Consider the following 27,688-nt stretch of genomic DNA (forward strand, 5'->3'; position numbering starts at 1 on the left):
ATGCATGTAAACAGTCTCTTTCTTCCTACTTCCAGTGAAATGAATTATTACATGATTATTATGGTAAGCCAGAGAAATTTACACTAACTTGGAAAAACACCAGCTTGTCAGTGATCATGTATGATACTGACAGATAACTGGCCAACAGCACTTAATATTACTGATATTGGCCTAGTGTTAATCCAAGCATTCATTTTAAACCACCAGGACACACTTTACATTACTCCAATTCCAAAATAAAAGTTGGAACACTGTGTAAAATGCTAATCAAAACAGATTGCGATTATTTGAAATGATTATTAAATGTTTAAACTGAGGAAAAAATGAGGTAATTCTGAATTTGATGGCTGCAACATGTCTGAAAATAAAATTGGGACGGGGCAACAAACGTTCGGTTATTACAGTGTTAAGAGGAAACAGTTGGAGAAATATTTATTTATTTATTTATTTAGATCTCATAATTTAGAGAACATATTATCAAAGGTTTTGAAGAATCTGGAGAAATCTCTTCACACAAGGGCCAATATTGAATGCTCGTGATCTTTGGGCCCTCACGTGGCTTTGCATTTAAAACAATCATGATTCTGTAATTGAAATCACAGCGTGGCCTCAGCAACACATCCAGAAACCAATGTCTGTAAACAAAGTTTGCCATGTCGTCCACAAATGCTGGTTAAATCTTGTGAACACGACCCAGAAACGCCACCATCCCCTCTTGGTCAAAGCTAATTCAAAATGTAGGCAAATAAGGCAAAGTGGAAACCTTTCTTCATTTAAAACCCCCCCCCCCCCCCCCCATATATTCTCATATGAAACATTTGATATGTTTTTTTTTTTATTATTCTGTTGTGAATAAAATGTGTTTATAAGTTGCAAATCATTGCATTCTGCATTTTACAGTGTAGCAACATTTTTGGAATTGGGGTTGTACCATCCTTCAGCTGACAAAAGATTTGGTTGTAATGTATGTGATTGGTGAATTACAGTAAAAAAAGATACAAATAACAAAACTGTTTTGCAGTACTTTTTGGAATACTGTTTGAATCTACAGTAAATAATTCAGCCACAGTGTCACCACTGTACTGATCAAGCAAGTCACGTGACAAATAATTTCAAATTTGAATTTGTGTTGTCAGATTTACAAGCAAGGATCACACAGTTTTGTTTTAGTCAGACTTTTTAATGAGGTTTTGTTGGAGGACTTTAGATACAATGCCCAGGAGGCAGCAGTAGTACCATGCAGAGTATTAGCACAATGCTGTCACCACACAGGTTTGGCACAGTGGGCAATGTTTGAACCAAAATAATAATGAGGGTGCAATGTGAAAAAGCTGTCAATTTGAGGATGCACAGATGATACTCACTCTAAACATAATAATCACAATGTTCACAAGTGTTCACATTAATGACAGTATATGACTGATTGCAACAGCACATAAACCTTTAAAGCCATCCCAAAAAATCACAAATGCTAGATATAGTGATTTATCAATTACAATATCATAGCCATGATTATTACCAATGACATTATAATCAGTTCAAATATATTCCATTGTGATTATAAATTTTTATTGCTAACATCAATCTTAGGGCTAATAGTCTTTAATAGATATAGATTTATATAATATAATATACATCAGCACTGGATTATTGTCAGTCAAATGTATAAGCAGAGAATCCAGTAAAGGAGGAGATTTAGGACATGAACAGGTCTTTTCATGAGACAGAACAGATAAGGACAAATTGGCATTGAGCAGAAGATGTAAGAGCAGCAACAGACAAGCACGTTCCCGAGCCACAATGCTGGCACATGCATTTATTTCACTTATCTGTTCTATTTCATACCAAAATCATTTGAAAGTAATTTGATTTTTATTAATTTGTTTGAATTTAACTATTAGATCTTTTCAAGGTAAAATGCCCATGTCTTTGTCAACTTGTGAGGTTAAGATTAATTACAGCTAATCATAATATTTGCCTGCACTTCCACAGTTTTAGAATTAATGTGGAGATAAGTGAGTAAATCAGTCGTGTGACTCACAGAACGCACCCAAACTATTACACTTAAAAATGTACAAATAGTGAGATAGATAAAAACAAATAACAAAAAGGTACATTAGCAAAATAAAGCATATAATAAATAATGTACATAAGAATGAAATCAGATATGAGCAAACTGAAAACACGGTGTAATCTTCTACATCTCAAATAGTGCAAGCATGCAACAAAATACTTAAAGGAAAATAGGACCTACTAAACCATGTGAATGAGTGGAGTATCAACTTCAGCTGGTTCTTGTACACGTCTGCTCTCTGAGCACAACCATTTAAATACTCTGCTTTCCTGCATCATCCACCAAATGCAGAAGTTAAGTGATGGCAGAGTTGGGATTAAGATGGCTGACACAGCAGGCCATCGTTTCAAATGAGCACTAACTAAATTACACTCCTTCCATTACCGTAATGAAAATTCTTTACCACAGGGAGGGGAGCCATTATTGGGGTGGGGGAAGTTATTGACTCTTTGGCAAACAGGCATGACAGTAGTTATAGACCTCTCTCTTTAGGACTTGCACACATGCACAAAGTGTCCCAGGCAAATATAATGAAAGTGGAGGTGACTTTCACAAGTGGTATGCTACATATAGACAGTAGATAATGGATACTAACCCATGGAGGCGCTCAGTTTTAATATACTTTTACACAGTAACTTCGTAGCTTACACACACTCATAAACACACATAAATAGAGGTGTGACATGCTGTGAGCACCATTATGCATGCAATAGATGTATCACACAAGATGACAATGCTTTACATATCAGTATAATACACAAAAGTAGTATACACATTTCTAGAAGTCCGAACGAGCACATCAGTGCAGTATAGCCCCAACACATGAACTGAGCTCGCTCATTATTCCCATATATATGATGATATATGATTATATAGAATTGATCTGGACCCAAACAGAGACAGCAGACAACTGCACATAACCTTAGGCCCCACAGTGTTTAACCATTGGAGAGAACTGACATGATAGGAAAGTTATATAGACAAAAGCACAAATGGTCAAGCAACAGTTATAGATTAAGCAAACCAAACCCTTAAGTAAAAAAAAGGGAAATGTGGGATCCTGAGGACAAGAGTGAATGAGGGCATCTATGCATCAGTTATACTACTACACAAGGACACAATTATCAGAGGTAATAACACACCATTAACATTTTCTCTTGTACATCCTCAACCATGACTGTAACTTTTAATAGTCTCTTCCTGCAGTTAACATGCAACACTGTCAAACAACTGCCTATGGCAACAGTAATAGTATTTAAATGCAATATTATGCAGTACTGAACAATATACAGGTGGCAAATGAAACTCTACAGAGCTTATAATCGTAACCTTCACAAATTATTTCTTTCTAGTTATTCAGAGGAACCAATCAATGAAGGGCATATTCTACAGTGGCTCAGAGAACGATTGACATTCTATCAGAGGGCTCCTGAGACTATAGAGCAACATGGTTATCACTCTTCTATGAACTTTTATTTTCTTGCGTACTTGCTGCGTCACATTCTCTGTAGGCCTATCTACAGGTCTGTACAACGCTCCTGTTTGCTGTAGTGGTCAAACTGGCTCTTCCAATGCATCATGTAGGAGCTCCAGCGGTGGAACTCTGCCTTCCATTGCCGCTCGGCATCATCAATGTTGTCTGGGTATAAAGAGGAAAGGAATTAGGGGAAAATAAAAAGTAGTCATTAGGTCTATTTTTACTTACATTTAAATCTTTAAAAATGCTAAATAGTTTGCTAAAATGTGAGCTATTATCTGTAGATATGAAATCACTAAAAGCCCAATTTGGGGCTCAAACTTCCAGACAGGAATGTAGTGATTTTTTCCTATTATGCCTATATAGAGAAAAATAATTGAGTAATCATTATGAATCAAAAATTACAGAATGGCAAAAAAAAAAAGTGTAACACAAAAATAGAAAAATCAAGTTGAGAGCAGAACAAACAGTGCAGAGATCTTTCAGGCATATACATCAAGCGATACCATTAAACAAATTACTCCGCATTTAAACGACCAACCCGAACCCCACCCTTTTATTAGACCTTCTCTGGAGGATTTGCAGTTTAAGTTCAGATCACTGCAACCAAATTGCTCTTGAAAACAGGGTACAGCTTCAGCTGCTTCATGTTTCTAGTTCACTTCCAGTGAGGATGAACACTTGTTTAGTTTACTTCCAAGATACACATCAAATGACAAGGCATTTCCTTATGGTCTGAAATGTACTTTGCGGTCTACATGGTATGTTCTCAGATTGCGAAGACGTTTCATAACACAATGCTTACCATGTACATAAATATTAGTAATTTAGCTTTTTTTATTTTTCTGTGAAAGGAAAGGTGAATCTGACTAAAGCAAAAGATGCAAATCAGTTAATGATTTTCTCATCCCTTTGATTTTCATTCAATCTTCATGTCTAAACAGCTTTAAACAAAAGTGAGTAGTTCTGCAATATTACCACATGGGTTGTTTCCTGTACACTAGTGCTTAATATTCCCAGTTTCACAGTTCAACATTCAGTTTCCCTGTTTCCTTGCTCTGACAGTGAATATATGCAAGTTAATTTCATGGCAACATTTGCAAAGTTAAAGCTTTTCAATGGCTGATAGCATGAGGAAGCATGGTCTGTGCAGACAAACTGCATATCTAAAATGCAACATGTAGGATCTCTATCAGTGGAAATGTAAAAATCATATATCATTACATAAATTCAGTAATGTTACATGCAACTGTGATTTTTGTAAGTTACCAGTTATGTTTAGGAGGTGTGGAAGAAACCGGTTCCATAGTGCACATAGCTGTGTTTTTAACCCTTTGTGCACCTTCATTGCGTCTGTGTTTAGTCCTACATGCTTCTGCTCTGTTGATGTGAAGACGGGCCATCGCCGTCTGCTCTCTATGGATCCATCAACGTTGACATTGGGATTGCTTGGTAAGAAAATATAAGAGTCAAATATAATAGTGGCACGCCTAACTTTCAGTAAACAAAAGAAAAACACACAGTCCCATTTATGCACACAGCAACCATTTGCATTCACATAAAAGCTTACTCATGACTTTCACTCACCCAGTGCGAGCAAAATTAGCCCAGTATCTCATCATACGCCGACTGAGCTTCTCTTCTTCTGCAGTGTAGTTAAGCTTCCTCTCCAAAGGCAGGCCAAACACAAATTCAATTTCATAGCCATGGAGTACACCCATCCACTCGGGCCAGGCCATGTTAGATGCCCGATGGTCAAAGAGGTAGAGGTACACAGCGACTAAACAACAGAAATGTGAGATTAAAATCAAATGGCATTTAACCATATTTTATAGTAGTATCATTTCTAAACATTGTTATACTACCTTGTGAGTGGCCACTGTTGCTTGCTGGGCCTGAATTGCTCCAACCAAAGTTTCCTTGACCTGCTGTCCCAGGCTGGGCAGCATTAGAACTGTATTGAGCATAGGACCTTGCGAAGTGCTGCAAAGGGCAGATTACATTATGGTCTCCCACAATGTCATCCATTGCGTCACGGTTTTTCAGAGGGTTGTCCTCATCCATCCAGTCTGTGTATTGAAGAATAATTGCCTCCAATCCAATATCATTGGCATGAGGAACACTCATCCTAACACCTTGTATGAAGTCCTCCCTTGAGATCAGACTGTCATTGTCCTTGCTGAAACCTGGTGCACCATAAACCAAGAAATACGCCCCTTCATCCTGGTTTACACCCAAAAGAATTTGAGTATCCTTGAAGTTGCCTGAGCTCAACATGGCATCAGGGGTATCAGGGAGCACCACACTATCAACCACAGGCACAAATGAAAAACGGAACAAGCTACTATATGGGAGTGTCATGAACTCTTGGTCAATAAGCTCCTGTGGATGCTTATTCCTAAGGCAGTCAATTAGCTCAGTGTCATCATCATGAAAACAGCCGACCAATCTGGCCAATTTAGTAGCCCTCCTACGGGCCTCATCAAAGCTAACTGTAGCCCAAGGGCTATTTGGCACACCACTTTGCAAAATGGCACGAGTGAATTTGGGCCGACTCTCTGGAGACAGAAGATGCATGCCGACGGAGGCGCCACCTGCACTCTCCCCAAAAATGGTCACCTGCTTAGGATTGCCTCCAAAAAAGTGAATGTTGTCCTGGACCCATTGGAGTGCCATTCTCTGGTCCAGCAGTCCCACATTTCCAGGAGCCTCAGAGGAGCCATTTAGGGCAAGAAACCCAAAAGCACCCACTCGATAGTTCATAGAGACCACCACCACTTTCTCAGAATGTGCCAGGTAGCGACCGTCATAGACATCTAGTGAGGAAGATCCACTGTAGAAGCCACCGCCATATATCCACACCATAACAGTGAGGTTGTGTGGCCGAGGGGAAGAAGGAACCCAGACATTTAGGTATAAGCAATCCTCACTCATTATCCTGTTGGGGTTCCACATTTCGGAGCCAGAAAAACCAGGATATGAAGTGTCCACGTACTGGTAGCAAGCATTGGGATAATCTGTGGCTTCAAACACATCATTCCACGGCCTTTTGGGCTCAGCTGGTTTAAAGCGCTTTTTTCCTACAGGAGGTTCTGCAAAAGGAATTCCCAGAAAGGCAACAACATGGCTTCGATCTGGGAGGGGCAAGCGTATACCCTGGACACGACCTAATCTTGTTGTTACAATAAGCTCAGAATCACTTTGAGTAAAGGAATGATGGATGTAGCAAATAATGAGAATATTGAGAAGTAAGCTCTTCATGATCTCTTATGTTTTCTGGTAACTTTGGTTTTCCAGGCCCAGCTCAGAAAATAATCTGTAGAAGACAATAAGGTTATGATAAAAACACTAGTATTGTAACAATAAAAGTATTGTAAATATGAGAAAAAGATGTCTAATGTGTCATGAAGTCCTAAGCAAATGCTATTAAATGATGAATAATATGACAAAAAAAGGGGAAAAGGTCTTGAGTGCTATAAAATGGTTTTATAAACACTAGAAAAGTTCTATGTGACTGCTGATCCCCCATTCAGAATAACCTAAGAACACTTGTTTGATGGAAATGTCTTATATGGCCTTAACACTCACATACACCTGTGAGGTTGTTTATATTTTATGTGTTGTGTGGTTGCCATGATGACTGGATTAGTTTGAGAGGCATGGTTAGGGGGAGGGTACATGACTTTTTCTGCAGCTGTGTGGGGAAGCTCTATTTCTGTTCTTCTCTCCCCTTTGCCTTTCCTCAGTTGTATGAACAGCCAAGCACACCAAAGGGTAAAACATTTGTAGGTGAAAGGTTTGGGTTTTCTTGTCAATCAATCCAATGTGGGTATGGATTTGGTTAATAACAAGCACAAACCAAGAAGCATTGTACAGCATTACAACACCCAATTAAATCCTGTAAAATGGAAATTAAACAGAATGCTAATTTAATAACCCCCTATTTTATTCACAATATAACAGAAAACATATCAAATGCTTAAACTAAGCACATCATTTTAAGGGCTAAATTTGCCAATTTTTAATGCCACAGCTATATATCTTTTTTATTATTATTTTACTATTTTAAAGCAATAAATTGAGTAAATACTGATAAGTTTCTTACTTTATTACTATTACAACTGCTCTGACATAATGTCAGAACACCTGCATGTGTTTTACATACAAAACATTTTATGTCAGACAGATTTTTCAGTGTGTATTTTGCAAATGTACACCTCGAATTTCTATGGTACATGTGTATTGGGTCCTCAGAACAGAAGACTTTATATCCCACACTTGTGCAATTATGATCGTCGTCATTTTGGCAGCAGTTTCTGGTGAATGTTTAATTTCCACCACTTTTACACATCAAGCATACTTTACAAGTATAATTGGCAAAATAAAACTGATTCTATTTTCCTAACTCACCACAAGAAACTGAATTTAATGAGACATGTTCAAAAGTTGCTTCTACATTTGCTTCTACATTTACTACAATATGACATATGACAAATTGACTGATTGTTGTAAGACACTTATGACCCCAATGTGGGGGAGTGCAATGTGGGAGGGTAGACCAGTTCTTATGATGCAGCTTTGTTTATTTCTGTGTGCATTGATCTGTTGCATTTCACACACTAAAGAAGAATATCGGAATGCAAGACTGGTAGGGATTTTGTAAAAGAAATGCAACAATTCTGAAAAATGTGTAGGTTTGCATGCAAGAAAACAGAGTGTTTGTGGAAAATGGCAGATAAAGGTCAGGAGTTTTTATTTATTTTGATTTTATCATGATTAAATGTGTTTTTCATTGATTTCCACAATCTCATTACTTCTGGATCCAGGAGATCCAGATTTTTTTTTTTTTACATTTTAAGTGTGGCCCACATACCCAAACACCACACAAGGATTAACTAACATATGTTTCCAAAAACATGAGCAATATTCCTTCACCCCATTTGCATTGCAAAACTATTTTGTAGTAAACGGTATGAGCTTGGCACATTAGCTTAGGTGTTTGTTTCTCTCAATAGCTAATCTCTCTCTTTCAGAGAATTCATGATGAAGCACACAGTTTCTCTTAAATTAAGCTGACTTTCTTCAGCATGCTAGAAAAGACTTTGTATCCTTACAATGTTTCAATGAATTCCACTGTTCAGACATTCACCTTCTGCAGCTTCTGTACAAACCAACTAAAAATACTGCATTTCAAGTGTAGTGAATTAAATGGAAATGCAGGAACAGAAATGTTTGTGAAAGTAGTCCATTGTTTACATTGTCAACACATATAGACAGACAATCTGTGTGGCCTGGTCCTAGACTAACCATGCTTGTAGCTATGTAGAGAGAAAAAAGTAAGTTACTTTCCTAGCAAATGTCGCTTCAATGCCCACTACAGCGGATTTCATTTACCATTATTGTACATTAGCTGACTGGGAAAGTATGAAATTATTTGCCAACAGGCACATGATCAGCAGAATTTCTCTCTTTTAGCTGATGGACTCTGTATGTCTGGTCCTTTTAAAGGTCGCTTTTCTAATGAATGTATTCAAGAGGGCAAATATAACTTGCAAAGATCTGTCTCTAATAGCACAATAGAAGCATGTGTAGAAAACATTATTTACATAGAGTTGTTTAATGTAACCATGCCAGGAACATCTCAGATGTGATGTGTGAAGCCTCTCATATGTCAGATGAGTCTTTTTTTTTTTGCAGTATATTGGACTAAGACAGTGTATGTGTATTGAGGTCACCTGGTTTCCATTCTGTGCCCATCCTGCCCCCTTTTATAACCCCCTTCTGTTCGTCTAGCCTTAACACTATACCCTTTTTAGAAAAACACTCCTTAAGACTACTTTGTACTTAACACGACAGTAAAACAGAGTGACTGTGGTGGTGCCCCGGGGACTAGGAAACAGGGGTGCTTGACAGTGTCTCTCAATGGACTTATTAATATCCAGAAGAACAGCTGCTAGCTGGAGACAGGGGTAAAGGGGGAATGAGCAGGGGAGATAGACATGGAAGAGAGGCTCAAATTAGACCCTGGAATCTATGTATGAAGTTCACAGGGGGATTCACTTTCAGCTTGGGATTACATGCTGTAATATGCACGGTCATATCCATACATTCTCCTTCCCCTCTACGCCTAGTCTGCCTCTTTCCTTGCAAGATAAACACTTGGATGCCAGTGGAGCAAGTACAATGATTATCATAGTAGGATACTTAGCTTGGTGACCAAAAGCAGATTACCAATCACTTTGTTTAAGTAAATCAGAGAAAAATAAAAAGCACACTATTCGAGTAGAATGAATTTAGAATGTTTTCTACAAGAAATCCCTTGCCATGGAGCATCTGTACTTTGGTTTTTTAATTTTTTATCTCAGTCAGCCTTTAGTAAATATATGCTTTACAACACTGCTATTTGCTGTCACTACAAGAGTGACTTATAATGCCTAGTGTGTGGTTAGCATCAGAATTAACAGGCCATACTGCCCATTGCATCATCTTAGCGCACAATCATATCCCCTATCCTCCCACGCTAAAAATGGGATGATATGACATTTTGATACTATCATAAATATTTATGGAACAATACACTATACTGATATGCAAATAAATAAATAGCCTTCATTATACGTGTCAATTTATTCGGTGTCAAATGTAATTTTTTTTAACCTATTCTTTAAAATATACTTTTTCTGGGTCGACACTCGCGGGTGTAAAGAATGTAGTAGGCCGCTTTAGTGTTGTCATTTTTGCCTACATTTTCCTACAAGAATCCTTGCAGTTGAATGTACTTTCCGCAAAAATTATAAGACTTACCAGTAAATGCGAGCATATGCTATCCTCCCTCAAATGACTTACAGTTCACTGACCTACTGATCAACACAATTCACTGGGATGTTTCTGTTTTGTGCTTCGTGCCACAGCTGGCCAGATTGTCATGTCAGCAGTGTAGTACAGGGCTATAATTAAAAGGATCAACACCATTGCTGTGATGGAAAAAATATATATATAAAACATGATTCTGACTGAAGCTTTAGAATGAACACATTTGAAAACAAACAAAATAAACAAAATAAATCTGGGTCTAGACGACACTAATGTACACTCCACATAGATGGGCTTTCCAGAAGGATCTGCATCTTGTGCACATCTCATCAAGCAGTTTAGGTCCAGACGAGCTGGAAAGGATGTGAGACAGGTGCTCGAGGTAAACAAGACTTAATTTTAGAGCGCAGAGTCTCCGAGTGCGCGTGCGTTGGGGTGTGTTCACGAGCCGCCTGATTTCTGCAGCAAGCTACGGCTACTTTCCATCTATCCATCCAGCCTTGCTAAATAAATAAATCAATAAATAAATCACAGGGCGCGCGCGCACATCAGTCACATCGTGCATTCGTGTTTGATTTCTGAAGCCTTGTTTTTTTTTTTTGTCCAAGCTCAAAACCCAGGCGTGTATGCGTGCTTTTTTTTTTTTTATAGCGAACGTCCACGCATTATTTCATATGCACACGTCAAGTTAATTCACAGTGAACCCTTTAGAGAGATATGCACTGATAAGTGACATACATAGCGCATTTAACGAGCTGAGATTTCAATCAGTGTGTGTATATTAGTACTACTAATAACAACAAATAACCAAGCAGAAGTATATTTCATTTTAAATTATTAGTTGTAATGACATTTAGAAGAAAAACTGGTGCACTGGGCCATCTCACGAAAAATGTCCTATTAGTCTAGAGGCTATAAAAAATAAATAATAATAAATAAAAAAAATACCCAACGTTTTCAACATCCAGCTACATCTCGTCGATCAAATGACAACGTCGGCGATTTCACAAACGCGGATCTACGCAAACCTCAACTAAGCACAGGCAACAGCGCGTGAGTGAAGACGCGCTCCAGGCACGCACGCGCGCTCACGCGGCACCTTCATATCGCTGCGCTTTATCGCGTCTCTGCGCGGTGTTCACTTTCGCCCACAACTTGATGTAAAGGCTTAAAGTGAATGAAGCGTACCTGGCGACTCCCGTTGGCGAGGCGGCTCTGCTCTGTTCCTTTTTCCTCTCTTCTCTTCCGCTCTCTCTCTCTCTATCTATCTCTCTCGCGCGCGCACTCTCTTTCTACTGTCCTTGAGCGGAACAAGCCGGAATGATGGATGTGCTGATGAGAGTGGGTGTGGAGGAGACAGAGAGAATCACTGCCTCGTCTGTCACGACCAAAATTACTGCCTTGGCCTTTTAAACGCTTGATGTCGCCTCTCTCGCAGAGAATTCAAGCAGGGGCGAGTCGTCCTGCACTGCACTGCACTGCTGTGTCGATAGGGGGAGACTACTTGAAAAAGAAAAAAAAAAAACAGCAACGAATTCTCGCGAGAAAAGAACACCCAGTTCTCATAGCCATATAATTAATAGTAGTAGACAAGATGTTTTTCAAACAAATGAAATGGGTGCAATCAGCGACTACCATTGCAGTACTTTTTTTCTTTAGCATCTTTAGTTCTTGTGTGTTTGTGTCATGCATGAACGCTATTTCTGCGGTACAAAGCCTAATCAGTATATTTCAAGAGCTGATTAATGTGTTATTAGAATCAGCACACTTGAAGCAGTAGTGGGAACAACATATCTTGTTCTTGAGGGGTGATTTTTCAAGAGTAATAAACGTGTCAAAGAATAGACAGCCAAGATTTAAAGTGGTGGCCAAGATAGAGGGTCATGAAGCAGCCATACGTGAATTATGTGCTATTTAAAAAAAAAAAAAAAGTTATAATAACTGGGCCCCGCCACCATATTGGAAAGAACCTGGGCGTTGATGGCAGATAATGGAATGTTTGGAAAGCAAAAAAGATGGGTGTTACAGAGATGGCTGAAGAGGGTGTATCAGGACTGTTTTTGGGTACTTCAGTGGAACTGCCTGGCTTTATTATTGCTGAATAAAATCTTCTTCATTGATACCACAACCTTGGATCCTGAACATAGTTTGTTTCTTTTACTTGGTATTTTAACTTTGTTATTAGATGCATTACTATTGAAAATAATTGGCCACAAAACCAATAAACTAACAATCAAAAGCCCTTTTTTCCCCCCTTCTTTTCAAAGAACTGCCGAAACTGAATAGTCCTAAACCTTATACATTTTTGTTTGGACTATTATAAAGAAACCCCCCACCACACATTTGATTATTTAGTAACCCACATGGTATTCATCAGAATTACAGCGATGTCCTGGAGATAAACTGGTAATCAGATTTATTATAAAGCACACTGTGTACCCTTAAGTATTTTCCACTGTTGTATTATGTTTTATTTTTGAAATAAGAATAAAACAATGGAGCAACAGATCAGTTATTTAAATTTTAAATTTAAAGCTGTGATCAAAATTAAATTCAAGGAGAACATGTATATTATAATTAAGCAGCTTAATTTGCATCTATTTTAGCTGTTACCATTATGAAACATATTCCATATAGAGAACATCTCATGCATGTATAATTTTCCTGCCAAGTGCACAATAACACGTCAAAGACTTTTATAGACTCTATAAAGTGTTACCGCTGAACTGTAAAGCCATAAACTGAACGTCTAATGTGCAACTCATTGCATGTTGCACGTTTCATTTATTTTTATTTTCTTTCTTTTTCAATTGCCAGTGTGCACTCTGTTTTCTTTTGTAGCATCACTTGCAATATTGTATTTATTCATATCAATTACAATTACTTAAAAATATTGTTTTATTTCTCTCCATCTACTGTTTGTGTAGCCTGCTGCTGCTGTAAGGCAATAATTTCCCTCACAGGCTCAATAAAGTATATCCAAATTTAAGTCTTGGAATAATGATTTGTACATTTTACAGTACAAAACTGTATTGTATTTGTATTTTTTTTTTTTACTTCTGACAATAGTGACAATGTTTTAGCTTTTAAACATGTAAGCCTAATTTTATTGTATTAGATATTAGTAATATTAAAAAATATAACTGTTAGTGCTGCCAAGCTGGACAAGCTTTCATATGGTAAATGATTTTCAATAAACCAGGAATAAATCAGAGATTTTTGTATTAATGTATTAAAAATATTTCAGATGCCTAAAACAGATTGCTCTAATGCTGCCCTTTAATGATTCAGTCAGGGCACAGTTAAAAACAAAACAAAAATCTATAACTTTTGCTGTATTTAAAAATGGTTTCATATTTAAAATTCAACATACTTATAATGAACACACAGCCATCATATTCATTGTAGCAATTAATAAACTCTGGGAGTAATCAATAATAAAAAACATTAAAAAGGCAGAAACTCTGAATGTAGCTAATAACAGTAGCCTTGCTCAGTACTTTTCAATCATACAAAGGCATTTCTTTTCAATTTTCAAAGCAACAGCTGATTATACAAACAAAATAAAATAAAATAAAATAAAATACACAGCAAACACACGTACATTTTCAATTTCACTTACTACCAAACATATTTTTTCTGCAAAAATTCAGGGTTGCTTGGCTGATTGGAATCACCCTCAGAGTCTAAATAGTTTAAATATTGATTATGTGCCTCTACATACTCTGAATTATGGTGTAAACCCCTTTAAACAGAATTAATTCTACCTGATCTAACCACCAAAACTACCAATTACATTAGAAGGAGCAGAATGCTGAGGGAGCTCATGAGAGATAAAAAAAAAAACCCCAAGATTTAATTAAGTACAATACAGAACAAGTACTATTTGATTTGTTTTTAAAAGCAACTAAGAATTTATATATATATATATATATATATATATATATATATATATATATATATATATATATATATATATATATATATATATATATATAATGTGTGTGTGTATTTCACAAAAGTGAAAATCAATTTATGGATATGATCTGATAGGGACAATTTAGAATATTTTAGAGAACAATTTTAGTATATCTTCTCTTCAGAATCTTTTTTAGAAATGGAACTTGGACAGGATATGGAGGGTTTGCTGTGTTTGCTGGGTCTGCCATATTAATGTAGTAAAATGCAAGATTTCAGTGCCCTATTTCAGTGCCTTATTTCAGTGCCTTATTGCATTTTGTAGTTCCTGCACTATCCAGCTCTAAGACAAGTCAGAAAACATGCACGAGAGAGAGAGAGAGAGAGAGAGAGAGAGAGAGAGAGAGAGAGAGAGAATGAGAGAATGAGAGAATGAGAGAATGAGAGAGAGAGAATGAAAATGAGAATAATGAGAATACATACATACCTGATGACAGAGGGAAGAAAAAGCTTGCTCAGAAGAATCAATAATAGGGTCTTTAAAAGTAGCAGGTTGCTGATCCAAAGCTATTAACTAATTGCTGGGCTATTAGTAATTTGGTGGACACACCAATCACTCTCCCAGTCTGCTTCCAAGTCATAGGAAGCATCCATGATTCAAATAAAAATTCTAGTGGAAAAAACAGGGTTAATTCGCATATAGAACTGTGACAAAACAAGTAACACTAAATCTAATTACAAATTCATGATACATGTTTTGTTTTATTTGATTGTTTTCTATATTATAATTGTCTGTCCACGCACAAACCCAATACTGCCACCATGCGGTGACCAATATTGGATCACTATCAGAGTGGATATTAGATTAAATTGTTTCATTAGTTTTAAAACGAGGTTTTGGTTTAAAATAAAAAAAATAACATTTTTTTAAATATATTAATTAGACACAGTCTGATCTAAATAAAATCTTTTTATTGTTTAATTTGCCCAACAAGTTGTGTTAATCATTATTCATGTAGCAGCCCTGAACCTACATTTCATGTTTTAGCATCATAATTGCATATTTACAGTAAAACTGATGTTTTAACCACATTTTTAAATAATGTCACAAAAAAGTGCTTACCTACATATTAGCATCAGAATTAGATTGTGTTATCAATCAAATACAAGGTAAACAAAGACTAGTAGCCATAACATTATATTTAATTATATTATAATTATGTGCTTTACAATGATCTTTTTTTTTTTTTTTACAAAAAAGTATATTGATAATTTTCATATCAATAGGTGAGTAGCATACTCACATCTGTTTTTGGTGGATTTGTTGGTACTCCTTAATACAATATTGTGTGATAGCACTTTTTATATCAACCAAGGGACTGAAAATATATTTTCCTTACAGCCATAGACTTAGTGAAGATTTTTTGCAGGATTTTGAAGAATTCATAATACTATCTCTTTTAACATTCGTTCTACACTCTTTACAAACTGATACTAATTCACTAATACTGAGCCCCAAATGATGTGTATTTATCTTATAACATAATAAACAATAAACAAACAACTGGTTTAAGGTATATATTGGACAAATGAGTTATCAGATGCCTACCAGATAAAACAATCTAGTAAATATGTTCTGAAGTGCTATATGCTTAAAAAAAAATAATAGAATGTTGGCTTTCATGAAATTGAAAAGGAATCACATTTTCGTAAAAAAAAAAAAAAAAAAAAAAAAAAAAAAAAAAAAAAAAAGAAAGTAATGCCCTGTGAGTTACAATAATTTTAAATATTAAAATCATTTATACAGACTGTGTTGTGTAAAATCAATGGTAAAGATATTTTGGTTTGACCAAGCAATTATTCTCAATTAACAAAATCTCTGTTATATAAAGAATCATTAAATACTTGCTTGTTTATTTTCTTGTTTTATTAAAGCAGGACTGCCTATAATTTCCACCCATTTATTAATGTTATGTAGGACATTTGGACATTACTCTTCAGTAAACGTTTTATCCTGGTCGTGATCGATTTAGAGCCTATCCCAAGAACACACGTCATGAAGAATATGGCATATTTGTAAAACCCTCAAGGCTAAAACGCAGCATAAAAAGAGTGGCACACAGTTCTTGTGCCACCAAGCCCCCATTAAGGAATGGTTGTGATAGATCTGGACACAATCCTCATTAAGCTAGGTGCAATAAAACAGAATTGACTCAGATTGGATGATCAGTTCATCACAGGAAACCACAAACACACACTTTCTCTACTATAGGTAATGTAATTTAGATAAATATTTTAAATAGTGGGAGAAAGCTGGGGAACTTGGAAAAACCATGTAAACACAGAGAAAAATAATGCTCCAGAACACACATATAATATTATTCTTGTTTTACCATGAAAACAACAGTTCTTAACAATAACTGTGTCCCATTGGTACGCATTATTTTTATTGTATGTAAAAAAAACATTCTGGATATGAAATTTTCTAGCAAAATAATGAACAATAATAGATAAAGTCAAGAAATATATTTTTTTGCATCTATTAGATACCAGGTGAACTTTAGTTCTTTGGAAACACATACTAAATGAAGCTAAGGGAATGTTACTTAATAAGTCCATATATATCTTCATATCTTCATATTTCTGGTATGTGTGTGAAACTGAGAAGCAAATTAAACATTCCATCAATGAAACTAGCACTTTTTGCTTACTCACAAAATGAGTGTGCATGAATTTACCTCAGTTAACATTTACATATAATAAAGTGTATTCACTAAATAAATGATACACCATACAATACTATATGGTAAACAGCATTTAAAAAATGTCAATAATAAAAAAATCTATACAAAATTAAATATACAGTTTATTACAGTTTACAGTACAAATATACAGTTTTCTTCCCTTTTTGTATTTATACATTGTACTGTGTATATACTGTATATTATAGTATGTGTATATTCTTTTATATATTTGCATTTACTATTATAATGTTTTATTTTTATTTCTTTCCTCTGCTGCTGTAACAAAGAAATTTCCCTACTGTGGGACGAATAAAGGTATATCTTATCTCTTAATCTAAGACAGTCCCTTATCAGAATGATCAAACCTTCGCCGGCATTTCCGTATCTTAGTGTTGCCGGGGAAATTAGCAAAACAAACTGTTTTAATAAGAATTCCATAGCAAAAAGATAGGTACTGATAAGAAAAGATAATTATATAGCTGTTAGGTCATGTCTTTGTTGTCTTCACTGTTGTTGTCTACATATGAGACTTTGTCCTTGACTACCCCCTCATATTGCATCAAAATATGGCCAGTGATGCAGTTTTTATTGCTTTTTATGTCTATGAAGTCAAAGAGCAGTGTGTGTGTGTTTGTACAGACAAAGCACTGTATTTAAAAATGAGTCTAAATACGGAACATTAATAATATATAGAACTCACTGTAGAACAGCACTGCCCTGAAACACTTAAGATCTGTATATTTAGCCTTTGAACAATCATAGGAAAAATGTATACCCTCAGTCAAATCTATGTATGTTTTTGTTACAGCCTGCATAACAATTAGGTATACTTCATCAGCTTCTATAAGCAAACAATAGAACCTCAGGGGACAAAAAAATCTAGCAAAAAAACCCCACAAGAGATTTCAATATGTAGTAATTTTCTTTCAAAACCCACATTCACAAATCAGGGGGGTTATCAGTTACATGTAGAACTAAGTTTAACAATAATAACTTGAACAATAATATGAATTTTATATTTTCTGTAGAAGTGTATCAGTTTCTGACATCATTTAGAGAAACTTTGGCCAATTCTTCTTTACTTCGCTTCAGTTAATTGTGTTTGAGGGCGTTTGTTTAAATAGGGTTGAGGTCTGGAATTTGGCCATTTCAAAATATTCTTTCCTCTTACCATTCAGATGTTGATTCTTTGATGTGCTTGGGGTTATTCTCCTTTTGCATGACCCAATATTGGCCCAGCTTAAGCTTAAGACACATTCTTGTTAATATTCTAGTATAAAGTTGAGTTCATTGTTGTCTCAATGACTGAAAGTTCCAAGGTCCTGGCTCTGCAAAACAAGACAAAATGATCACCCCTCCAGCATTGTTCCAGAAAGTTCTTCTCAGTTGAAAATATTGTGTTGTGAACATAAACTTTCAGAGTGCTTGTGAAGGCCTGTATGTCACATGATGTAGCTATTGCAGAGAGCTTTATAACTCTTCCAATGAAGAATGAGTAAGGCTAGTATTATTTATGGCTTCTTATCTTGTACTTATGTTTGCACCCTTGAGCTTCTAAGTTTCAGTATAATAAAATAGTGAAACTCTTAACCATGAACACATAATGGGACACATGTTTGCTAGTATATAAAACAGTTTCACAAGTCTACCCAAATAATAAATAATCCTTAGTTTCTTCTGTTGTACAGCATTTTTTATACTTACATATATCAGCAAGAATAGGCAAGTATGAGAAAGGTATGATGGTTGGTGAGGGAGTGGTGTAGTATAATGCCATAAACTTTATTACTATATTCAATAAATGATTAATACAACAATTCTAGCTTATGGTGAATACCAATCAGAAAGGGTGGCCTAATCATCAGAACGCTGTACCTTTATAACATTGCCAATATTCATTTTAGTGTACACCAGTGTGTGCATGGGGGTTTTACAGTGATTTTTATTTGTCACTATGTATTTTTCATGGAGAATGCATTTTACTATTCTGATCTTTTGCCAGTTTCAAGCTTCAGGTAAAAATTTTTTTTGCCTATTATAAACTGTTTGGTAAATGTAATAAATTCTGAACTGAAATATTATATAGTATTATATAGTAAATGCGTAATTGACAAAATCAGCTAATTTATTCATTTAAGCTAGTGTAATAAGTACAATAATTGTCGGTAGTTTGCAGTCAAACCATAGTAGTAAACACCTGTTACATTTTGATTTAAAATGAATTGTTTCTTTCGAGTTCAATCGAGTTGATGGAACCAACAGCAATTCACATCCAATGTGTGATTTACATACAATTTTAGTGAAAGATTGATAAATGAGGCCAAGTGAGTGCATCAAAAGAGTCATATTTTAGATTGGATAAGTTTACTGTCTCATACTTTTGTTGATTTTTTTATTTTTTATGTGTACAATACATACATTTTATATGAGATTCCATGGTAGAAGTTTTCATAAGCTTTTACCACTGCCACATTCAATATTACATCAGACAGTTAAAAGTACAAATATATAAATTTATTTTTAGTGAATAGTTTTCCAAAATGTCCATGCTACCTGCTCTCATTTTAATATAAAAATCATACATGTTAATAGCAAAGAAAGAAATGCTGAGGTGTACGTTTGATCTGAAACTGACTGTATATAATTTAATGCGACAGAATGGTCAATACATTTATTTATTTGCAGAAACAACAGACCCCCTTTCCACAACTACACCATATAAAACTACACCAAGTGAGTCTGCCACAACAGATGTGACTTCAGAAACAACCACAGACCCCTTTTTTAGAACTACACCACGTGAGTCTGCCACAACAGTTATAATTTCAGAAACAACCACAGACACGATTTCTACAACTACACCATATGAAACTACACCAAGTGAGTCAGCCACAACAGATGGGACTTCAGAAACAACCACAGACCCTCTTTCTACAACTACTACATATGAAACTACACCAAGTGAGTCTGCCACAACAGATGGGATTTCAGAAACAACCACAGAACCCCTTTCTACAACTACACCATATGAAACTTCACCAAGTGAGTCTGCCACAACAGATGGAACATTAGAAACAACCAAAGACCGCTTTTCTACGATTACACCATATGAAACTACACCAAGTGAGTCTGCCACAACAGATGGGTCTTCAGAAACAACCACAGACCCCTTTTCTACAACCACACCATATGTAACTACACCAAGTGAGTCTGCCACAACAGATGGGACTTTAGAAACAAGCACAGACCCTCTTTCTACAACTACTACATATGAAACTACACCAAGTGAGTCTGCCACAACAGATGTGACTTCAGAAACAACCACAGACATAATTTCTACAACTACACCATATGAAACTGCACCAAGTGAGTCTTCCACAACAGATGGGACTTCAGAAACAACCACAGACCCCTTTCTTACAAGTACACCATATGAAACTACACCAAGTGAGTCTGCCACAACAGATGGGACTTCAGAAAAAACCACAGACCCCTTTTCTACAACTACACCATATGAAACTACACCAAGTGAGTCTGCGACAACAGTTATGATTTCAGAAACAACCATAGGCACCATTTCTACAACTACACCACATGAAACTACACCAAGTGAGTCTTCCACAACAGATTGGATTTCAGAAACAACCACAGACCCCCTTTCTACAACTACACCATATGAAACTACACCAAGTGAGTCTGCCACAACAGATGGAACATTAGAAACAACCAAAGACACCTTTTCGACAATTACACCATATGAAACTACACCAAGTGAGTTTGCCACAACAGATGGGACTTTAGTAACAAGCACAGACCCTCTTTCTACAACTACTACATATGAGACTACACCAGGTGAGTCTGCCAAAACAGATGGAACTTTAGAAACAACCACAGACCCCTTCTCTACAACTACACCATATAAAACTACACCAAGTGAGTCAGCCACAACAGATGGGACTTCAGAAACAACCACAGACAGGATTTCTACAACTACACCAAGTGAGTCTGCCACAACAGTTATGATTTCAGAAACAACCACAGACATGATTTCTACAAGTACACCATATGAAACTACACCAAGTGAGTCTGCCACAACAGATGGGTCTTCAGAAACAACCACAGACCCCTTTTCTACAACTACACCATATGAAACTACACCAAGTGAGTTTGCCACAACAGATGGGACTTTAGTAACAAGCACAGACCCTCTTTCTACAACTACTACATATGAGACTACACCAAGTGAGTCTGCCACAACAGATGTGACTTCAGAAACAACCACAGACCCCTTTTTTACAACTACACCAAGTGAGTCTGCCACAACAGTTATGATTTCAGAAACAACCACAGACATGATTTCTACAAGTACACCATATGAAACTACACCAAGTGAGTCTGCCACAACAGATGGGACTTCAGAAAAAACCACAGACCCCTTTTCTACAACTACTACATATGAGACTACACCAAGTGAGTCTGCCACAACAGATGGGACTTTAGAAACAACCACAGACCCCTTTTCTACAACTACACCATATGAAACTACACCAAGCGAGTCTGCCACAACAGATGGGACTTTAGAAACAACCACAGACCCCTTTTCTACAACTACACCATATGAAACTACACCAAGTGAGTTTGCCACAACAGAAGGGACTTTAGTAACAAGCACAGACCCTCTTTCTACAACTACTACATATGAGACTACACCAAGTGAGTCTGCCACAACAGATGGGACTTTAGAAACAACCACAGACCCCTTTTCTACAACTACACCAAGTGAGTCTGCCACAACAGTTATGATTTCAGAAACAACCACAGACATGATTTCTACAACTACACCATATGAACCTACACCAAGTGAGTCTTCCACAACAGATGGGACTTCAGAAACAACCACAGACCCCTTTTCTACAAGTACACCATATGAAACTACACCAAGTGAGTCTACCACAACAGATGGGTCTTTAGAAACAACCACAGACCCCTTTTCTACAACCACACCATATGTAACTACACCAAGTGAGTCTGCCACAACAGATGGGACTTTAGAAACAAGCACAGACCCTCTTTTTACAACTACTACATATGAAACTACACCAAGTGAGTCTGCCACAATAGATGTGACTTCAGAAACAACCACAGACCCCTTTTTTACAACTACACCAAGTGAGTCTGCCACAACAGTTATGATTTCAGAAACAACCACAGACATGATTTCTACAAGTACACCATATGAAACTACACCAAGTGAGTCTGCCACAACAGATGGGACTTCAGAAAAAACCACAGACCCCTTTTCTACAACTACTACATATGAGACTACACCAAGTGAGTCTGCAACAACAGATGGGACTTTAGAAACAACCACAGACCCCTTTTCTACAACTACACCATATGAAACTATACCAAGTGAGTCAGCCACAACAGATGGGACTTCAGAAACAACCACAGACTCCCTTTCTACAACTACTACATATGAGACAACACCAAGTGAGTCTGCCACAACAGATGGGATTTCAGAAACAACCACAGACTCCCTTTCTACAACTACTACATATGAGACTACACCAAGTGAGTCTGCCACAACAGATGGGACTTTAGAAACAACCACAGACCCCTTTTCTACAACTACACCATATGAAACTACACCAAGTGAGTCAGCCACAACAGATGGGACTTTAGAAACAACCACAGACCCCTTTTCTACAACTACACCATATAAAACTACACCAAGTGAGTCAGCCACAACAGATGAGATTTCAGAAACAACCAGAGACACGATTTCTACAACTACACCAAGTGAGTCTTCCACAACAGACGTGACTTCAGAAACAACCACAGACTCCATTTCTACAACAACTACATATGAAACTACACCAAGTGAGTCTGCCACAACAGATAGGACTTTAGAAACAACCACAGACCCCTTTTCTACAACTACACCATATGAAACTACACCAAGTGAGTCAGTCACAACAGATGGGACTTCAGAAACAACCACAGACACGATTTCTACAACTACATCATATGAAACTACACCAAGTGAGTCTGCCACAACAGATGTGACTTCAGAAACAACCACAGACCCCTTTTCTACAACTACACAATATGAAACTACACCAAGTGAGTCTGCCACAATAGATGGGACTTCAGAAACAACCACAGACCCCTTTTCTACAAGTACACCATATGAAACTACACCAAGTGAGTCTGCGACAACAGTTATGATTTCAGAAACAACCATAGGCACCATTTCTACAAGTACACCATATGAAACTACACCAAGTGAGTCTGCCACAACAGATGGGACTTCAGAAACAACCACAGACTCGCTTTCTACAAGTACTACATATGAGACTACACCAATTGAGTCTGCCAAAACAGATGGGACTTTAGAAACAACCATAGACACCATTTCTACATCCACACCACATGAAACTACACCAAGTGAGTCTGCCACAACAGATGGGATTTCAGAAACAACCACAGACCCCTTTTCTACAACTACACCATTTGAAACTACACCAAGTGAGCCTGCCACAACAGATGGAACATTAGAAACAACCAAAGACACGTTTTCGACAATTACACCATATGAAACTACACCAAGTGAGTCTGCCACAACAGATGGGTCTTCAGAAACAACCACAGACCCCTTTTCTACAACTACACCATATGAAACTACACCAAGTGAGTTTGCCACAACAGATGGGACTTTAGTAACAAGCACAGACCCTCTTTCTACAACTTCCACATATGAGACTACACCAAGTGAGTCTGCCACAACAGATGGGACTTTAGAAACAACCACAGACTCCTTTTCTACAACTACACCATATGAAACTACACCAAGTGAGTCAGCCACAACAAATGGGACTTTAGAAACAACCACAGACCCCTTTTCTACAACTACACCATATGAAACTACACCAAGTGAGTCAGCCACAACAGATGGGACTTCAGAAACAACCACAGACACGATTTCTACAACTACACCAAGTGAGTCTGCCACAACAGATGGGACTTTAGAAACAACCACAGACCCCCTTTCTACAACTACAGCATATGAAACTACACCAAGTGAGTCTGCCACAACAGATGGAACATTAGAAACAACCAAAGACACCTTTTCGACAATTACACCATATGAAACTACACCAAGTGAGTCTGCCACAACAGATTGGTCTTCAGAAACAACCACAGACCCCTTTTCTACAACTACACCATATGAAACTACACCAAGTGAGTTTGCCACAACAGATGGGACTTTAGTAACAAGCACAGACCCTCTTTCTACAAATTCTACATATGAGACTACACCAAGTAAGTCTGCCACAACAGATGGGACTTCAGAAACAACCACACACCCCTTTTCTACAAGTACACCATATGAAACTACACCAAGTGAGTCTGCCACAACAGATGGGACTTCAGAAACAACCACAGACCCCCTTTCTACAACTACACCATATAAAACTACACCAAGTGAGTCTGCCACAACAGATGGAACATTAGAAACAACCAAAGACTCCTTTTCTACAATTACATCATATGAAACTACACCAAGTGAGTCTGCCACAACAGATGGGACTTCAGAAACAACCACAGACCCCCTTTCTACAACTACACCATATGAAACTACACCAAGTGAGTCAGCCACAACAGATGAAACATTAAAAACAACCACAGACCCCTTTTCTACAACTACACGATATGAAACTACACCAAGTGAGTCTGCCACAACAGTTATGACTTCAGAAACAACCACAGACATGCTTTCCACATTTACACCATATGAAACTAAACCAAGTGAGTCTGCCGCAACAGATGGGACTTCAGAAACAACCATAGACACCATTTTTACATCTACACCACACGAAACTACACCAAGTAAGTCTGCCACAACAGATGGGATTTCAGAAACAACCACAGACCCCCTTTCTACAACTACACCATATGAAACTACACCAAGTGAGTCTGCCACAACAGATGGGACTTTAGAAACAACCACAGACCCCTTTTCTACAACTACACCATATGAAACTACACCAAGCGAGTCTGCCACAACAGATGGGACTTTAGAAACAACCACAGACCCCTTTTCTACAACTACACCATATGAAACTACACCAAGTGAGTTTGCCACAACAGAAGGGACTTTAGTAACAAGCACAGACCCTCTTTCTACAACTACTACATATGAGACTACACCAAGTGAGTCTGCCACAACAGATGGGACTTTAGAAACAACCACAGACCCCTTTTCTACAACTACACCAAGTGAGTCTGCCACAACAGTTATGATTTCAGAAACAACCACAGACATGATTTCTACAACTACACCATATGAACCTACACCAAGTGAGTCTTCCACAACAGATGGGACTTCAGAAACAACCACAGACCCCTTTTCTACAAGTACACCATATGAAACTACACCAAGTGAGTCTACCACAACAGATGGGTCTTTAGAAACAACCACAGACCCCTTTTCTACAACCACACCATATGTAACTACACCAAGTGAGTCTGCCACAACAGATGGGACTTTAGAAACAAGCACAGACCCTCTTTTTACAACTACTACATATGAAACTACACCAAGTGAGTCTGCCACAATAGATGTGACTTCAGAAACAACCACAGACCCCTTTTTTACAACTACACCAAGTGAGTCTGCCACAACAGTTATGATTTCAGAAACAACCACAGACATGATTTCTACAAGTACACCATATGAAACTACACCAAGTGAGTCTGCCACAACAGATGGGACTTCAGAAAAAACCACAGACCCCTTTTCTACAACTACTACATATGAGACTACACCAAGTGAGTCTGCAACAACAGATGGGACTTTAGAAACAACCACAGACCCCTTTTCTACAACTACACCATATGAAACTATACCAAGTGAGTCAGCCACAACAGATGGGACTTCAGAAACAACCACAGACTCCCTTTCTACAACTACTACATATGAGACAACACCAAGTGAGTCTGCCACAACAGATGGGATTTCAGAAACAACCACAGACTCCCTTTCTACAACTACTACATATGAGACTACACCAAGTGAGTCTGCCACAACAGATGGGACTTTAGAAACAACCACAGACCCCTTTTCTACAACTACACCATATGAAACTACACCAAGTGAGTCAGCCACAACAGATGGGACTTTAGAAACAACCACAGACCCCTTTTCTACAACTACACCATATAAAACTACACCAAGTGAGTCAGCCACAACAGATGAGATTTCAGAAACAACCAGAGACACGATTTCTACAACTACACCAAGTGAGTCTTCCACAACAGACGTGACTTCAGAAACAACCACAGACTCCATTTCTACAACAACTACATATGAAACTACACCAAGTGAGTCTGCCACAACAGATAGGACTTTAGAAACAACCACAGACCCCTTTTCTACAACTACACCATATGAAACTACACCAAGTGAGTCAGTCACAACAGATGGGACTTCAGAAACAACCACAGACACGATTTCTACAACTACATCATATGAAACTACACCAAGTGAGTCTGCCACAACAGATGTGACTTCAGAAACAACCACAGACCCCTTTTCTACAACTACACAATATGAAACTACACCAAGTGAGTCTGCCACAATAGATGGGACTTCAGAAACAACCACAGACCCCTTTTCTACAAGTACACCATATGAAACTACACCAAGTGAGTCTGCGACAACAGTTATGATTTCAGAAACAACCATAGGCACCATTTCTACAAGTACACCATATGAAACTACACCAAGTGAGTCTGCCACAACAGATGGGACTTCAGAAACAACCACAGACTCGCTTTCTCCAAGTACTACATATGAGACTACACCAATTGAGTCTGCCAAAACAGATGGGACTTTAGAAACAACCATAGACACCATTTCTACATCCACACCACATGAAACTACACCAAGTGAGTCTGCCACAACAGATGGGATTTCAGAAACAACCACAGACCCCTTTTCTACAACTACACCATTTGAAACTACACCAAGTGAGCCTGCCACAACAGATGGAACATTAGAAACAACCAAAGACACGTTTTCGACAATTACACCATATGAAACTACACCAAGTGAGTCTGCCACAACAGATGGGTCTTCAGAAACAACCACAGACCCCTTTTCTACAACTACACCATATGAAACTACACCAAGTGAGTTTGCCACAACAGATGGGACTTTAGTAACAAGCACAGACCCTCTTTCTACAACTTCCACATATGAGACTACACCAAGTGAGTCTGCCACAACAGATGGGACTTTAGAAACAACCACAGACTCCTTTTCTACAACTACACCATATGAAACTACACCAAGTGAGTCAGCCACAACAAATGGGACTTTAGAAACAACCACAGACCCCTTTTCTACAACTACACCATATGAAACTACACCAAGTGAGTCAGCCACAACAGATGGGACTTCAGAAACAACCACAGACACGATTTCTACAACTACACCAAGTGAGTCTGCCACAACAGATGGGACTTTAGAAACAACCACAGACCCCCTTTCTACAACTACAGCATATGAAACTACACCAAGTGAGTCTGCCACAACAGATGGAACATTAGAAACAACCAAAGACACCTTTTCGACAATTACACCATATGAAACTA

The 27,688-nt window shown here is 37.5% G+C and overlaps 1 protein-coding gene across 1 annotated transcript; it reads right to left on the reverse strand.

Moving 5' to 3' along the window:
• Window positions 1–1,159: 1,159 nt before the first annotated feature.
• Window positions 1,160–11,888, reverse strand: ache (acetylcholinesterase (Yt blood group)). Its single transcript, XM_083541099.1, has 5 exons — window positions 11,553–11,888; window positions 5,417–6,867; window positions 5,139–5,331; window positions 4,821–4,999; window positions 1,160–3,713 (listed from the first exon to the last, which is right to left on the reverse strand). The coding sequence occupies exons 2-5, from the start codon at window positions 6,810–6,812 to the stop codon at window positions 3,592–3,594; spliced, it is 1,890 nt and encodes a 629-aa protein (XP_083397225.1). The 5' UTR covers window positions 6,813–6,867; window positions 11,553–11,888; the 3' UTR covers window positions 1,160–3,591.
• Between the last annotated feature and the right edge of the window lie 15,800 nt (window positions 11,889–27,688).

The sequence above is a fragment of the Silurus aristotelis genome (assembly GCF_946808225.1).
Source record: "Silurus aristotelis genome assembly, chromosome: 5".
NCBI lineage: Eukaryota > Metazoa > Chordata > Actinopteri > Siluriformes > Siluridae > Silurus > Silurus aristotelis.

Bases quoted from the DNA above. Each gene is read 5' to 3' on its own strand.
- ache (XM_083541099.1), bottom strand. From the start codon at position 6,812: ATGAAGAGCTTACTTCTCAATATTCTCATTATTTGCTACATCCATCAT. The intron at 5,332-5,416 runs GTAGTATAACAA...TCTGTTGTTTAG, and splicing joins CAACAGTGGCCACTCACAAG to TCGCTGTGTACCTCTACCTC. The intron at 5,000-5,138 runs GTGAGTGAAAGT...TTTCTTACCAAG, and splicing joins GCTAATTTTGCTCGCACTGG to CAATCCCAATGTCAACGTTG.